Raw genomic sequence first — 17,424 nt, forward strand, 5'->3', positions numbered from 1 at the left:
CCAAATAAAGTGTAGGTCTGGTAAAGTGATGACCAACTTAAAAAAACAAACTATGGTTTAACTTTAGTTTGCACGCCACAAAAAAGCCACTGGGCAGGTACACAGCCAGGTAATGCAGATATGTTGCGCTACATTCACTGCAGCTCAAGTAAAATAGATAGAAATTGAGTTAAAGTAATATCTGACTTAAGTTTTTTTTACCCTTTGATGGATTGGTTTGTGCTCCGCCCCATTGCTCCTTCTCATAGGAATTGATAAGTTGATCCCCGTCGATGCGCTCCCACGCAGCACTACGCACTGGAAACAGCAGCAGAGCCCCTGTCAGCACCACCAGCAGCAACATCTCAAGTCTGACCCCAGCCATGGATCCACGTGAAAGCCTTCCTTGCTCTGCAGCGGCAAAACACCGGATGATGGAGAAGCCTCTTGCGACGCTATAAGTAGCTCGTGGTTTGTTAATTGAAGTGATTGCACCTGGTAGCCGCTAATTGGCACGTGCTACTCAAGACACGCACCCAGGTGTGATCAATCAATGAATCAATCCATTTGCTGTGCCCTGTTTTCATGTTTCCATTTGAAAGACATCAAGTGATCAAATATATATATGTATATTTATATATATATATATGTATGTGTATATATATATATATATATATATATATATATATATATATATATATACATATATATTTGTATTTGACATTCATTGGGTGAAAATGTGGTTGTTTAAAATACAAGAGAGACTCAAATATATGGATGTAACATTTTTGTATTTGTTGTCCATGCATCTCTATGCTTCTCAGTTGTGTAATATTTTATATATATCATTTTCTGTCTTCTTGAAATCAATTTAAACCTGATCAAAATGTGCAGTTTCTGGAAACTTTAAATATTTTTCAGTCATGAATAATAAAAAAAATTGGGGCCAGGCATAACAAAATATTAAATGCATTAAATACAATATGCCACCACCTCACCATCTCCAAAAGAAGACTCAACACATGTCTAAACATAGTACATGCTTTATAAATATAGGAAGTATTGCATTTCATTTTACAGTTGAACCTAATACAATATTATTCCTACTGGCTGTGGCTCATTTTTACATTACATTGTCATCTTTGTCAAAAACTAAACATTAGAAACTTTAAGGTAGAATATATGGCAGATGTGTTGCATTTAATTACATGAGATTGCACAGGTGTACCTAATAGATAAATAACACCTGAGTTTATATGTATCTCACGTTGCACTACTGGAATTTTGTCACTTAAGATATTCCATAATGGCTAATAATGTTAAATTATTACAAGCAGACTAAAGGAAAGAGAATTATCTCAGTGTGGCAAAAGACTTTATTGCATATATTTCAAGTTCACAAACAGCCCATGTATTCTGATACCGCACCACAGGTCAAGTAAAGAGACTATTCAATAGTCTTTAAAACAATAGATTCTCTTTCTTTAAATCTTCTCCAGAGCCAATAAAAAGAAAGCAAACAAATCAAAATATATGGGTGTTCGGACGAAGTGAAAATCATTTATAGGCGTTGGCTTTATGTTTGGGCAAGAAGTTGAAATTCTTTGGTACAGGTCCAAGTAGCATCTCACTGCAGAGGGGAAAAGATAGAAATTAGTATCAGTACATACAAAATTTAGCAGGTAATCTTGGGGAACCTCCTGATAGTTTAAAAATGGTTTAGTGCTCACCTAATCCTGACCCAGTCCCCAACATGTTGACTGGCCATCAGTGACTCCAGGTGGTTCCTGCCCATGTAGTACGGAGGTCTCTCATTGATCTTCTGAGGTACCCGCTCCAACAGGCCCACTGGAATATACCTGAGAGACAGATTATACTATGAGTGTGTTTCTGGATCAAACGGCAAGTCATGAGTCTTGCTTGTTGATGCTAGAAGAAACACAATGTACTGAAGTGCGTGTTATTGCCCACCTGCACATGAAGGAGAGCCACTCCAGCATGAAGGTGCGGGTCTTCTCCACACCTCGAGTGTCGGAGCCCCAGTGCTCCAGACCAAAGTTACTGAAGTCCCTGAGGATGTCTAGTCGCTCGCTGGAAGAGATGTCCCAGTGTCTGCTCTCCTTTATTTCAGTGAAGATCCAGGGCTTAATGAGCGCACCCCTGAAGGGACCCAAGCAAAACATGCAGAGTTCAAATTCACCACAAAGATAATTGGGCTCAGTAATATAGAGTGAATCTTCTGGTCAGGAATCCGGGTGGTTTGCTATCCTCTTAGTCACTGATGCATCATAATAAATAAACAGAGGGCGGGCTAAATAACAGAAACACACACATAAAAAACAACGTAAACATAAACATCAGCTGAAGTTAACAAGGACCAAAGCTGTTGCCTAGCAATGGAATTCCATTAAAAAGGTCTATAGAGCCAATTCGCTTTTTGCGTCAGCCGTAAGGACTCTTTTCAAATCGTATGTATGAATTGAGTCAAATGAGATTAAGGTTGAACTGCAGTCACATCAATCACAGAAAGTGAGTCGAGGTGAATGGGTGTCAAAATTTAAGACAACATATGCCAAACACTGACAAACTGCATGGGCAAATAGGAGAGGTGTTTGCAACATGTAGTTAATTGCTGCAGAACCAGAAAAGGCACGTGAGGTGATATTTTTGCGCACAAGCTGAAAAATAAAAAAACAAATGTGATTAGTGTGCATCTGTAATCACTTAAGTGGCACCAACCTTGCAATCATAATACCAGACACTCCAGTCTCTCTCGCTTTCATGGCATCTTCATAGGACAGAATGTCTCCATTACCTTGGACAATAAACACAATTCACCTTAGTTTAGTTTACTAGTATTACCATACAACCCTCCTTACTAATATTTTGCCCTTATCTGAGCTGTATGCAGCAACAATCTTTACAAATCCACATACCAAAAAGCGGGACGGGACTAGCCAGCTTGGAGCAGGTGTTGATATAATCCCAGTCAGCTAGCTTAGTGTAGCGCTGCTCCCTGGATCGGCCATGTAACTGTAAGAAAACAACATCAGTAATGTGTCATCGCACTTTGAAGCTGATTTAGTTGAGCAGGTATAAAATGATAAAAGCGGAAGAACACAATTGTGGTAAAACTTCTCACCGATAAATCATTGTCAGCATGACAAGGACACACATTTATTTATGTTGCTCTTACACAAGACTTACTGTGATCATAGAGACATCCCATTTCTTCATCTCAGGGATGAGTTTGTGTGCTACATTGCACTTTTCGTGAACACCAGTGCGGATCTTGACTGTTAATGGGACATCAAGGACCTTCAGGAAGAAAAAACTGTTATCATTTATCCTAACATTTTGGGTAAATTAATTCCCTAGATGAAATTATTATAACTAATTTAACACTAACAGTACCAGTCAAAAGATTTCAACACCCTTTCCCATTCAAGTGAATGAGAAAAGGCGTCCAAACTTTTTACAGGTACTGTACGTACTTTATACATTAAATGATGACAAACAGTGGTTTTTGCCCCTAAAATTCAAATACATTTGGTTAAAAACTTACATAGTTCATTCCCTTGATTATCTGTTCAAATTTTCGGGTGCGTGTCATCAAGCCGCAGCCTCCACCCTGATGAGGGAAAGCAAACAAATATACCATCTTTCAGTAAGTGTCATATTGATGTTTAATATTTCCAGCAAAAAAACATCTCTGTGCTTCATTCACAGGGGCACAGAGAGCTGCAGGGAGGGAAACATAGAGGAAAAAGGAGTAAAAATCACAGCGGGGCTTTCCTCTAACGTGAATGAGGCTAAGTGGTTTGACGGGGGTTTACCTTCTTGTAGACAAGGTCAATGGGGCAGCCAGAGTTAATGTCCACAAAGTCAACATCAGTGTTGTTGTTAATGAGCTCTGCACACCTGGTCATGGTGTCGGGGAAGCAGCCCTCCACCTGGAGACACAATTTGGATTTCAGAACTGAGGCCACGTTCACTCTCACGGGAGCCGTGTTTATAACAACAACAGCAGCAGGTTGTTACAGACAACTCTGAGTGGTTCTGAGGAGTCTGAGTGATTTATCACCTGGACGCCAAAAACATCTTCACTTTCGTGCCGTTTCAGGAGGGCCCACTCTGACTGCTGCCCCTGCAGCAGGTTTGTGCACATGGCCATCTCCCCACAGGTGATGTCTGCTCCGAAACGCTTGCACACACGACGAAAAGGCAGATTTCCACACTGAGGAAATATAGGGAATAATTTGGTTATGACAAAACCTTATTAAGAGGCCATTATTTGATATAACTGGATATGTTGTTTGTTAAATAAACCTGTCTAGAATGGCAGAATATCTGATTTGTTGGGCAGCATCTAATCAACATCAATAATACATCAAACCTCAATTCAGTCTGGTTGTACTCACAGTTGTTAGAGGAGCAAGGTAGAGTTTGTCTTGAAAGTCCACCTTGAACACAGAAAAAAAGAGATTACATGGTATTCATTGTGTCATTTTAAATAATATAGTTTAAGAGGAAAAAAGGTTGGCTGAGACATACCTGTTTCTTCTCACATGGGCGCAACTTGACAACATCTACATCAGTGAGGGGGCCAACAGTCTTCACTGGAGGCTGTTTATCTGGACTGGACTGTAAGTAGTCACAAAGAAAATATGTAAAAATGCTTGTAAAATCGAGGTAACACATCTATATAAGAGGAAGTGCTCGGAGTATAAGTTCGTACCTGTGTTTCAGCTTCAGTAGATGCACGCTGATCCCCTCCTGTTGGATCTGCAGATACTTCAGCGTGTTAAAATACTGAATGATAACACCAGATTTAAATCTAAACCCGTTCAACTCAAATGATGACGAATGGCATGCCATGTTGCCCAACCAAAATTACATTAGCCGATTAAATCAAAGCTCCATTAAGTGCCTCAGAGAATGACTTCAGAGACACTGCCTTTTCACTGCTGATAAATAATATAATTTCAACCAATTATGATCACACAAGACTTATGATGAGATTCGGAAAATAATTATTTGACAATTTGTAACTCGTCTTACCATTCCCTCGCTTTTCTATCTTGTCTTTGTTGTTTGAGAGTGTTTTGAGGTAGTCGTCTGACTTCTTGAAGGGCACTGAACGCTTCCTCAGACAATTCTGGAGGTCTTTATTCAGGCTGTTCTTCACCGCTGTCCTGCCCTCGTTGGCCTTAATCAGTTCTGCATTCTCCATAGTTTTGAAGTCAGGTGTTGTGTGCGCCTTGGCAAAGCGGCAGCAGAGACCATAACCACACTTTCCAAATGTGTCATAGAGGTAGCAGCTTTCCCCGATGTCAGCCGGCTTAGTGGCAAAGTACTCAGCTATGTCATGGTGAAAGCGGCATTTGTCTCCAAAGGGGCAAACCCTGTTGGCCTGCATGGTTGGGTAAAGACACAACAATGACAGCTGACAGCAACTGAATAGTACTTTATGTTGCATCTGTGAATGGTTGGTTAAAGTTTCGTACCTGAAGGATTGAGAGACACAGTCGTTTTTCATCATAGTCGGTAGGCTTTGTGTGCGGCCTTGACTTATTCTGACCCCGAATACGTTTACCGTCTGGTTTGCCACCCTTATCCCTCTCCGCAGGGTCTACTTTGAACTTTTTTGTTTCAGGTTCCTCAACGGAGGTCTGCTTTGTCTCATCAACTTTGTCAATTTCACTGGCCTTTTCCCCTTTTGGGCCCTTCCACTCAGAGTCTACAAACGCATGAAATTTTTCTTTGGTTGTTAGGAATCTGCAAACACAAGAAGAAAAAGAAATATAACTTTGATGATGTAATAACCTGACATTCCACACAATGCTTTATGACAGAGTGAAACAACCATTGTGCGAATATTGCCCTGCCAATTCATCTTTTACAATTTATGGGTAATTTAAATCTAATTTGACGCAGTGCCTTACTTTAACAAAGCTGTATCTTTTTACTGCTGTACTAATGAAATGTGAGACCAAAGACAGTAAAGGCCTGCATGAATTATCATTATAGACACCGCATTTTTACAGTATCTTATAGGGAAGTAATATTTTTCTCACATTTACTTGCTGCTCTATTATTATGAATTACTCAGTTTATGGTATAATTACAAGAGAGGCTTTAGATATGGACCGGCCAGTCCTTGGACCATAACTGGAGTGAGAGCCAAGTCCATACTCTGTGAAAAAAGTCAAGTGCAAGTGTTTTCTATTGGCTCCATCATATTAAGCTAACCTGACTCTCGCCAGATGACTTTCGTTCCTTGCTTCCGTCTTGACTTCGCCTAGCTCCACTCAGCCATCTGGATTCGCTCCATAGGAAAGTGATTTCAGGGTCCACAAAAAATGGTCAGGCCAATCAGGACTGCCGCGCAGGGTTTTATAGATGTGACGTAGTGGAGAAACAACTGTGGTGGCTCACATCGAGGAAGCAGACGTCAACACCGGTGCTGCTATTTCATCCGTGTTGTATAATCAAGCAAATATTTATTTTTTAAAAGAACCAGAGAACGGCTCTGAAGGCTTTTGTTGGTGGAAACAATGTCGGCTGTTCTGTTCGGCTTTTCCCTGCGTTGGTTTCGATTTGAATGGTTGAAGTAGCACGTCAATAAAGATGACGGACAAGTGGTTTATCCAATCATATGCAAGGATTTTTGATAAGGCCCAGCCTCCTGAAATCACTTCCCTATGGAGCGATCCCAGATGGATGTCTGAAGCAAGGAGGAACCAAATTCATCTGGCGAGAGTCAGGTTAATAATAAGCAGCATGTATTGTGAAATGTATGAGTTTTCTGCTGGGAAAAGGTGGATTACTCTATTCAGGTCAAAATCCAGTTGCTGCCCTGAAGTGAAGAGCATCTCTGGGTATAACAAAGAGGACAAGATGGAGCATGAGAACAAGAGGCACATTGGTGTGCTGTCTGTTATGATGGACTGTCATTGTGAGATATGATGCAAAGTAAGGATTTCTGGCACAACTTCTCCCGATCAGCCAAAACACTTTGGTCCGACAATAAAGTAGCTCTTTATGCTAAAGGTCTTGAACTCTCATCAGCTGTCTGAATCTCTTCTTTCACCAAACATGCAAAACCCTTTAGATAACAAGTTTGCAGTGATTGACAATAATTCTCCTTCTCATTTTTTCCACAAATAGCTCATTACTTACTGTGGTTTGAGGGCAGCTTCACCCTTCACAGCTACTTCTGTCCTCTTTTCAACAATTTCCTCCGCTGCTTTTTCCATCACACCACCTTGTTCACAGGCTTTCTCCAAATCCATTCTGAAACATGTCGATAAATCAGCTGATCATTATTTAGTCCAACACAGTGGTTCTCAAACTTTGCACATGACGTACCACCTCAGGAAATATCAGACTCTCTCAAGTACCACCACTAAGAGCAATGTTAAAATACAGCAGCGTAGATCTACACTATTCAGCTACGGACAGGAAGGTTTATTCCTAATCAGAAGATTATTTATCGTTGACTGTCTTCGGCCAAGGACACGCTTCAAACCAACCATTTTACCTCTGCTTACTCTCTTCCATCACAGTTTAGCTCTTAACTCATAAACGTGACTACATAGCAGACTGATATCGAAATTTAAATGACAGGAAATGTTAAATCTTAAGTTGCCTTTCACATATCTTAAAAGTTTAAGTTTTTTCTTAGGGTTATATTTATTATTTAGCATTGTTTGTCCTTCAAGTACCACCAGAGAGAGCTCGAGTACCACAGTTTGAGAACCAGTGGTCTAACACGTGTTGCTGCTCAACAGAAGAGCTAGTTATGAATGATAGTTAAGGTTAGACGGCCTGGTCATCAACTCCGGGTTAAGTCGGTCGCTTTCACACCTACAGTTCGGTAAACTGGGTGCCATTCAAGTTGCAACACTGTTGAATTTTCCATTTTGTTTGGTTTTCTTTCACACTGCACTTTTTTAAGCGGTCATGTGAACCAAACAGTGTAACATCCCCATGTCCATGTGGTAACCTAGCAACGTACTAGTACCTAGCAACGTACTTGTTAGCTAGAAATGTTGGTGTTTCTGGTTTTGCTTTGGTGTTCCTGTCAGCTAAAAGTGTCAGAACAACGAGACCATTTTGAGCAGCAGCTTGAGTTGTAGAGCTGTTTATTCTTCAAATGTTTAGAGTGAAACAGCACAGGAGGAGAGACTATGATGTGTTGTTACAGACGACCAGCGAGGTATGTTCATAACAAGTTTTATTGGCACACTTTTCTGGTTCACTTCCTGTATTTGATCAGATTTGCTTCCACACCTAAATTTGCAAGCGAACGGAGACCCACGTTTTCAGGCGGACCAGAGTTCAGTTGGGCGTTCACACCACCCAAAACCAACCAGGGTTCGCCTAAAGCGGTGTGAAAGCGACCTCACACACTTCAAAGACGACTAACTAACTGCATATTTAACTGGGTTTCAATTAACGTCAGTTGTAGCCACTCGATTTAACGTCCATATTAGTTGCCAGTCGAGTTACTCACCTTTATTTATAAGTTTTCAAAGTTCACAGCTTCCGTTACTGTAGCATGCTTTACTCGTATACTGAATATACCTAACCCTGCTAACAAGCTAACCGCTAACGTTACGGTTGTTGACGTAAACCGTTAATTTACCGCTATTAAGATTACGCGTTTAACGGTTATTTTATGGCGATTAAAAATCAAAAGTTAAGAAAGAAATGAAGTATGGTATCATACGTTTGTCTCACAACGTGACATGCACAACAGCATTAGTATCAAGGCCAATGAAAGGAGGCAGAGTCACGAAAAATGAAACATGCGCAATGGAACATGAGCTGCACTGTTTGGTTTGATTTCATCAGTCTGACTGAACTTACATATATTTATTTTAAAAATACAAAGTATTCCGACACGAGGCCGACAGCGGACGCCTCAGTGGCATGAATCACTCACCCCCATGTTGCACAGTCTCTTTTCCACAGATCAACAACAACTTGGATGCTTCCCATCAGTTTTTAATTCCAAATAAGGTTAAGGAGGTTTCTTACAAAACCATACACAAATCGTATCCAGCTAACTATAATTTTAATTTTTAAAAATGCATCAATATTAACTGCTCTTTCTGTAATTCACATCCAGTTGTTCATTTGTTTTGGCTTCGCTCTTACACCAAAAAACTATGGACAGGCCTTAGCAAATTTGTTATTGACCCTTTCACTATAGATTTTATTTTACTTTGGGAAAATGTTGTTTTTGGTTTCCATAATTACCCCCAAGAAAAAAGGGAATGCTACTTTTTAATAAATCTGTTATTTATTGCAGAATTTCATATTTATTAAAGTGCATTTTCTAAGAAAACCCAATGTTTTTATGTTTTAAAAAAAGAAATGGAACTTTACTTTAAACTAAACAAAATCAGCAAATGAAAAGACTGTTAAAACCATTGACTTCTGTAATATACAACCTTGTATAATGAACATCACCCCTGGCACATGTTGTCTGTATTCTGTGAACTTATTTGAAATACAGCTGTTGAGAAAAAAATGTTTCTAGTCTCTCAGAAATTGCAGACCAGATTTGAGTGCGCACTTGTCAGGCCCCAAAGCTCTTACGTTTGTTTCTTTGGGTGACTCAGCCTCCTTTCAAAGGCCTTGAACGGCACGAGGAAACAGTTGTGCAGCAGTTTAGTGAAGTCCGTCTTGTACTGACAGAGGGACATTGGTTCCGTATGTTACAGTTTGTCTCCCTTAATCTTCATTCAAATTATAATAACTTATTATAATGGAGATTTGTTAGTATTAACATAATCAGATTACCCACCTATTTATTTAATATGTATATGTTACAGTCGTAAAATGGCACCCAATCCCACCTTCTATGTTACCAAAGTAAAAATGAAAAACCTCATATCAGTAGTTACATATTTATAAGTACAAAAAACCCAACTAGAATTATGAGTTAATATAACACATTTTTGGATATCACTTTTAATTTAGGATTGCAACACATGAATTTCATGAGCAGCTCAAAAACATGTAATTTATACATTTTTTATTTTGAAACAACGGATGAAAAGAAAAGATCAGTGCATGTGCAAATTTAGATGAGTTGTTTATGCAGCTGCCAGTTTCCCAAAAGTAAGATTTTTGTCAGTAAATTACTTGCTATTAGAGCTGAAATAATAAGTCAATTGACAGAAAATTAACTCATCTATTGTTAGTCTTTGGTCAAGCAAAAAAAGCTTCTCATTTGTAAGGACTTGCTGCTTTTGTACCGTTATGTGATATTAAATTGAATACCTTTACGTTTTTGGCTCGCTGGTTCGACAAAACAACTAGATGCATGTTGGTGTATAGGAAACTATGATTTTCCCCCCACCACCACTATTTAGCGTCATAATGATTTTCAAGAAAAATATATGACGGATTAATTGCTAATTAAATAAGTGTTTATTGCAGCCCTTCCAGACATGGTGAAATATAACAAAAAAGAGATGACATAGATGTCCTAAAACATATTGTAGTTACTTGAACAAAACGGGATTAATGTGAGGTAAAAGCAGTAAGATAATGAAGTTTAAGGCAAAAGCAGCATCCAACATTATGTAACAACTTAATGTAGATTTCAGTCATCGGGTGAGGCACAAAGTCTTTGTATCTTTGCGTCAAACCGACTTCTGCTAGAGTCCAGGACGGTGATGCCACTCTTCTTGAAGTCATATCCCACTCTCTGCAGCTCCTGTAGTCGCCCTGTAATGTTCTCAGCACTGTACTCTAACACTTTGGGCTTTTTCATGATCTGATCCACTGTTATTCCTGCTTTAATGAGACAGTGCAGTTTAGAGCTCAGCGTTTTCGGCCCGCTGTACAGAACCATCGGATAGCTGATGATTATTTTTTTTATGTCAGTTTTCTGACAGCCAAGTGAGAGCAACTTCTGTTGGAGACTGTTAAAATTATTTTCCAAATATTCACTGGAAAGGTCCAGTATTTTTGCTCCAGGGCCTTGAAGAAGAGCAAGCAGCTCTGAATTGTTCAACTCAAGAGAGGCTCTCAGGAAATCAATGTTTGTCTTGATTCTCTTTGTGCTTCGGACCAGAATGTAAAGGTTTCTGGATATGACGGCTTTGGGAAACTGCTCTGGATTTTTTCCACCAAGTTTGACACAGATGTCTACCAGAAACTCCACCATCTGCTTGTTGAGCTCTAAACTGTTGGAGAATATCCGCGGCGCTGTGGTCAGCAGTCGACGGAGGTAACTGGAATCCAGTCCCAGTGAAGACAGAAAATTTATGTTCTTCTCCAAGTTCTCATTATCACTGGACCGGAAAAATGACTCAGGTGAGCGATGCAGGATGCTCACAATTTCTTTATCAGTCTTGAAGATGTTCCTCCACAGCATCCAGCGCTGTTCCAAGTGTTCAATCGAACGGGTAATAGCACGGGGATAACGGGATATGATGCCGGCAATTTCTCCATAGCCTGCACCTTTACCCTGCAGAAAATGTGCGAGGCCTTGCTCATTGGTTAAGACTTTCCGAAGCACCCCAGGCTGACGCTGGCGTACCAACCTCACGTCAACCCCCATGAGATTCAGATTTTCCAACAGAGAGTCATTCTCTAGGATCACCATCGGTTTTGGCTCATGAACACTTGTAGGAGCACTGCAAAGACTCCTGGGATGACAGGTTGATGTCAGCTGTACTGGAAGGAGCCCAAAGCTGCGCTGCAACGCCACGGATCGATGGAGGCTGAAGAGAGCTCTCACTCCAGCTCCTGCTGCCATCTTTAATGAGGGGGGGCACACTGTAATATCACTGCCGGTTTGAGTGGACCTAGAAGAAAGATAAGCTTAATTAACTGAATAATTAACCAGTCAAAGAAATAAAACTCAAATTATCATAGCCAATAGTCATAAACTGTGAACACCAGCATGTTGGTAACAGCTATCTAACAGGCGATAGTGAGGACATCTGTGATGTCATTAACTGGCTTTAACCCAAGGTTGCAGTGTGGCAGAATAAGATTCAGATCATTAGGTAAAAGTAGCAATACCACACTATAAAAATACTCCACTGTAAGCAAAAGTCAAATTCCCTTCAGTAAAAGCACAGTTAGTATTTATCAGTAAATTGTGCTTAAAGTATCAAAGGTTAAAGTACTCAACATGCAGAATGGCCCAGGTGTGACACAACAAAATTTTTATTTTGGATTAAGTATTGATGCACAAACAACTGGTTGACATGGAGATCATTTAAACTACTAATACAGCGTAATAATGTATTTATTTGTCAAATTGTATGGGTAAACTCTTAATCTATTTTTATTTGATTTCAGTGTTTATTTCAAACATGTTAAAAAAACAAAATAAAAAATAAAGTATAGATACATGAATAATAATAATAATAATAATACCTGATTTTTTTATTTCTTTTTTGTTTACATGTCCAAAAAGGAGTGGGAATTGGTAGAAGTGTATTTAATCCCACACCTTTTCCATAATTCAATTTAAGTTAGTTAACCGCTTCCTGTCATACAATTATTTTATTAGAATTTCTTTATTGTTGTTAATTTTGTTTTTTATTTTCCAAAATCAAACAATTTTTTAACATGTATCTTATAAAATACAATTTATTTCTCATATAATTCAGGCAAATAAATATTATGATTTGTGCATTTTTTTATAATGTAATTTACAAAATATAAACTTATTGATACATTTTAGATCCCAAAATATGAATGAATTCAGATTTTTAAATAAATAACAAATAATAAATAAACACACTAAAGTGAAAAAAATAACTTCTGACCACAGCTCTCAGAATAATGTAATGGCTCACTAACTGTATTTAATTTACTAGAAAACACGTAAACTTATAAGAGTTGTTTATTCACGTTACACCGGCTCCAGCTATAGCCGACATCGTGAAATCTCTCGGCAGGTCACAGACAAGTTCATCGTTACTATAACGTTAAATATTATTCATCAGTTTGAAGCTTTATTCGTCTCCTGAAGACTGAATGGAAAGTCCAAACTAACGATACAACGTTTCACATGTAAGTTACAACTAATCACCAATGTATCAACGCCTAAAGCCAAAGTCTTCATGTAGAAATTAATTGTAAAAACATACCATAAAGCTCACGTTTTTGTTTCTTGTGGGGGACTTTCGTCAACACCAATCAAAGCGGAAACAGGAAATGTGAAAACTCGCGAGATTTGTCGTCAGAGAAGGAGAAAACAGCCAATCAATGACGAGCATCGCTAAGGAGCGCCATCTTGTGTTCCGGAGGGGAAATGGATTCCCTCCTCACTACCCGTCAATGAATGCACCCCTAAGATCTTAAAGGTGACCAGAAACAAATGATACAATCAGAAATTATTCGAGATAAATTGTTATCTGGCTTGATTTGTGAAGATGTTAAAGTATTTAATTTTAGCCATATGTTTGTAGATCACCTTTATTTTAAGATTGCAACACATGAATTCCAAGAGCAGCTCAACAACATGCAGTTTATACATCTTTCAATTTTAAACGATGGATGAAAAGAACAATGCATGTGCATGTTTTTGGGAGGATTTTTTTCAAACAACTGCCATTTTTACAAAAATAACATCCTTGTCAACAAATTCCTTGCTTTAAAAGCTTACACGATTAGTCAATTGACAGAAAATTAAGCAGCAAGTGTCTTGATTATTGATATTTTGTTGAAGTCATTGATCAAGCAAAAAAAGAGCCAAAAATGTCCTAGTTCAAACTTCTCATTTGTGAGGATTTGCTGCTTTTGTTACCTTATGTGATATTAAATTAAATACATTTTTGTTTTTGGGTCACTGGTTCAACAAAATCCTTTTAAGATGAATATTAGTGTATAGGAAATCATAATTCCCCCCATCACCACTATTTTGGGACATAATGATTTTATCAAGAAAAATACAAGACAGATTAATTGCTAATGAAATATTTGTTTGTTATTACCCTGCCAGATATGGTGAAATATTACAAAAAAAGAGATGTCATAAAACATATTTGAGTTACTTCATGAACAAAACGTGATTAATGCGAAGCTGAGCTTAAGTAAAAGCAGCATCCAACATTATTTAACATTACAATGTAGACTGTAGCATTCAGTCATTAAGTGAAGCAGAAAGTCTTTGTATCTTTGCAATGAATTGTGTTTTGTTAGAGTCCAGGACGGCGATGCCATTCTTCTTGAAGTCATATCCCACTCTCTGCAGCTCCTGCAGTCGCCCTTTAATGTTCTCAGCACTGTACTCTAACACTTTGGGCTTTTTCATGATCTGATCCACTGTTATTCCTGCTTTAATGAGACAGTGCAGTTTAGAGCTCAGCGTTTTCTGCCCCATGTACAGAATCATCGGATATTTCAGGATACTTTGATTTATGTCAACTTTGCAACAGCCAAGTGAAATCAAAGTTAGTTGGAGACTGTTAAAATTATTTTCCAGATATTCAGTGGAAATTCCCAGTATTTTTGCTCCAGGGCCTCGGAGAAAAGCAAGCAGCTCTGAATTGTTCAACTCAAGAGAGGCTCTCAGTAAATCGATGTTTTTCCTGATTGTCTTAGTGCTTCGTACAAGAATGTAAAGGTTTCTGGATATGACTGCTTTGGGAAACTGCTCTGGATATTTCCCACCGAGTTCAACATAGATGTCTTTCAGAAACTCCACCATCTGCTTGTTGAGCTCTAAACTGTTGGAGAATATCCGCGGAGCTGCGGCCATCATTCGACGGAGGACATCAGTGTCCAGTCCCAGGGAAGACAGAAAGTGTATGTTCTTCTCCAAGTTCTCATTATCACTGGACCGGAAAAAAGACTCAGGCGAGCGATGCAGGATTCTCACAATTTCTTTATCAGTCTCAAAGATGTTCCTCCACAGCATCCAGCGCTGTTCCAAGTGTTCAATAGAACGGGTAATAGCACGGGGATAACGGGATATGATGCTGGCGATTTCTCCATGGCCTGCACCTTTACCCTGCAGAAACTCTGCAAGGCCTTGCTCGTTGGTTAAGACTTTACGAAGCACCCCAGGCTGACGCTGGCGTACCAACGTCACATCAACCCCCATGAGATTCAGATTCTCCAGCAGAGAGTCATTCTCTAGGATCACCATCGGTTTTGGCTCATGAACACTTGTAGGAGCACTGCAAAGGCTCCTGGGATGACAGGTTGATGTCAACTTTACTGGAAGGAGCCCAAAGCTGCGCTGCAATGCCACGGATCGATGGAGGCTGAAGAGAGCTCTCACTCCAGCTGCTGCTGCCATCTTTAATGAGGGGGGGCACACTGTAAGATCACTGCCAGTTTGAGTGGACCTAGAAGAAAGATAAGCTTAATTAACTGAATAATTAACCAGCCAAAGAAATAAAACTCAAGTAATCATAGCTAATAGCTAACCCAAGGTTGCAGTGTGGTAGAATAAGATTCAGATCATTAGGTAAAAGTAGCAATACCACACTATAAAAATACTCCACTGTAAGGAAAAGTCAACTTTCCTTCAGTAAAAAAAAATGTGCTTAAAGTATCAAAGGTTAAGGTACTCAAAATGCAGAATGGCCCAGGTGTGACACAACAAAAAGTGTTATTTTATTTTGGATTAAGTATTGATGCACAAACAACTAGTTGTCTTGGAGATCATTTAAACTACGAATACAGCATACATTTTTTCTCTAAATTATTTATTTTTAACTAAAACTTTATTTGCATATTTTCACAACTTTTACAATCCAATTAATTACATTGTAGAAAATTTCGGCATCATACTTGACAATAAAAAAATATATATCTAAGGCAACTCAATGTGCTTTACATAAAGACAAAACATTTCTTTAAACAGCATAACTTTAAAAGTGGGCTATATTATTACATTTCCTTTAAAAATCGTGTAATGTGTCAGCGGTATAAGTACATTTATTATTAATAATAATTTGGATAGAAAGTAAACTCTACTCTGTGAGCTAACTTTGGACTACAGCTGTCGGGTAAATTTAATCCAACACTGACCGCATTTATTCACAAGCTGCACAATATATGCATTGTTATTATCACGAGTTGTTTATTAACGTTACAAACCAAATGAAATGTAAAAAACATACCATTAAGCTCCCGTTTGCTTTCATGAGGAGGATTGTCGTCACTTGTCCACCTAAAGCGGAAACAGGAAACTTGAGAACTCGCGAGATTTGACGGTAAGAAACGACATCTAGCGTCTCGGAGTGGAAATGGATTCACTGCTCACTTTCTTCCACTAGATGGAAGCAAATTACTTTCATTGGATGGTTTCACGTTTCTACCTGTCAATGGATGCTCTCATGAGATTATCATAACATCTGGATTGATTTGTGAATTATTTCATTATAGCCATTTGTATTTAATTGTATAATATTTGCTGAAGTCAGTGTGCACATGTAGAGTTTGAACTGCTCCTCAGGTGTGTTGATAGGCAGTTGTAGAGTATATTAGAATGGGAGTTACAGACATTAATACTTAATTCATGCCAGACATACAGCTAGCGTTCTCGTATGCCCGTGAGGAACACAAGTGTGTTTGCCATGTGTTGTGGCTCACAGCTCAACACTGAAACACCTACTAACCCATTGCCTCCATTCTTTACTGATGAGTCCCACCACATGAATACTTTAATGCAGCACAGTGATAGCTTCATTATGCAAATTGGCCTTCCCACCTGCTGTTCTAAGATTAAAGTGAGCGTGGTGTTTAAGTGGAAATAGCTTCCTCAAACGATAGGGTCTCATTTTTGTTTTGTCTCAGTCTTCAACAGGACACAGTTCCACTTTTCTCACACTCGTCCAAAGCACTTCTGCCCGTATTTGCATAATGATGTGATGGGTAGCGACTCTTATGGTTTCTGCCTCGTTTTAATCATTTTTGGAGTACGACAGATAATGAGAAAAGTGGAAGACTCATAAAACAAGTCTGAAAAACGATATAATAGTACAATCATTATGAGACTTTTAATAGAAGCAAGTTGATCATTATTTTTCTTTTTTTAAAATAATAATTTTAAGATATACAAAGCCATACAAGTATGAAAACAGGGCTGTTAGGAATTAGAGCTAGGCCTATATCTTTTGTTTTAGATAGATACTGATTACATTTAAAGTGTTTCTATTATTATACGACTGTTGTTTAGACTGGATGGGATTAAATCATAGTATATGTAAAGTGTCTTGAGATAAATTTTATTATGATTTGGCACTGTAAATTAAAAAGAACTGTATTATATTGAATGGATTAGATCGTGTACCCAATGAACTGGCAAATGAGTGTCTCTTTCTCTAAATGTCTTATTAATCATAACTATTCTCTCTTGCTATTTGTTTTGTTTTTTTTATTCCATTTTTATTACACTGCGCCTGTACAGGCTATTTTCTTGTTTCCTTTGAACCTCTTGCAAATGTTCAG

The 17,424-nt window shown here is 38.6% G+C and overlaps 3 protein-coding genes across 4 annotated transcripts; all 3 read right to left on the reverse strand.

Moving 5' to 3' along the window:
• Positions 1-1,349: 1,349 nt before the first annotated feature.
• dus3l (dihydrouridine synthase 3-like) lies at positions 1,350-8,711 on the reverse strand. 2 transcript variants are annotated; one of them, XM_083926163.1, is made up of 16 exons: positions 8,498-8,711; positions 7,162-7,275; positions 5,487-5,757; positions 5,041-5,392; positions 4,718-4,764; positions 4,534-4,623; positions 4,401-4,442; positions 4,064-4,216; positions 3,816-3,932; positions 3,545-3,610; positions 3,187-3,297; positions 2,916-3,012; positions 2,719-2,794; positions 1,951-2,139; positions 1,710-1,838; positions 1,350-1,609 (listed from the first exon to the last, which is right to left on the reverse strand). In XM_083926163.1, the coding sequence occupies exons 2-16, from the start codon at positions 7,272-7,274 to the stop codon at positions 1,537-1,539; spliced, it is 1,926 nt and encodes a 641-aa protein (XP_083782289.1). In that variant the 5' UTR covers position 7,275; positions 8,498-8,711; the 3' UTR covers positions 1,350-1,536. The 2 variants fall into 2 exon arrangements, with proteins under 2 accessions (XP_083782289.1, XP_083782288.1); XM_083926162.1 differs by having other exon boundaries at positions 4,718-4,773.
• Positions 8,712-10,224: 1,513 nt separating this feature from the next.
• Positions 10,225-13,139, reverse strand: mterf1 (mitochondrial transcription termination factor 1). The gene is made up of 2 exons (XM_083925948.1): positions 13,110-13,139; positions 10,225-11,810 (listed from the first exon to the last, which is right to left on the reverse strand). The coding sequence occupies exon 2, from the start codon at positions 11,759-11,761 to the stop codon at positions 10,601-10,603; it is 1,161 nt and encodes a 386-aa protein (XP_083782074.1). The 5' UTR covers positions 11,762-11,810; positions 13,110-13,139; the 3' UTR covers positions 10,225-10,600.
• A 411-nt stretch (positions 13,140-13,550) lies between these two features.
• Positions 13,551-16,114, reverse strand: LOC310955873 (transcription termination factor 1, mitochondrial-like). The gene is made up of 2 exons (XM_083925949.1): positions 16,095-16,114; positions 13,551-15,314 (listed from the first exon to the last, which is right to left on the reverse strand). Exon 2 carries the CDS (start codon positions 15,263-15,265, stop codon positions 14,105-14,107), a length of 1,161 nt encoding a protein of 386 aa, XP_083782075.1. The 5' UTR covers positions 15,266-15,314; positions 16,095-16,114; the 3' UTR covers positions 13,551-14,104.
• Positions 16,115-17,424: the final 1,310 nt, after the last annotated feature.

The sequence above is a fragment of the Echiichthys vipera genome (genome assembly GCF_963691815.1).
Source record: "Echiichthys vipera genome assembly, chromosome: 13".
Lineage (NCBI taxonomy): Eukaryota > Metazoa > Chordata > Actinopteri > Perciformes > Trachinidae > Echiichthys > Echiichthys vipera.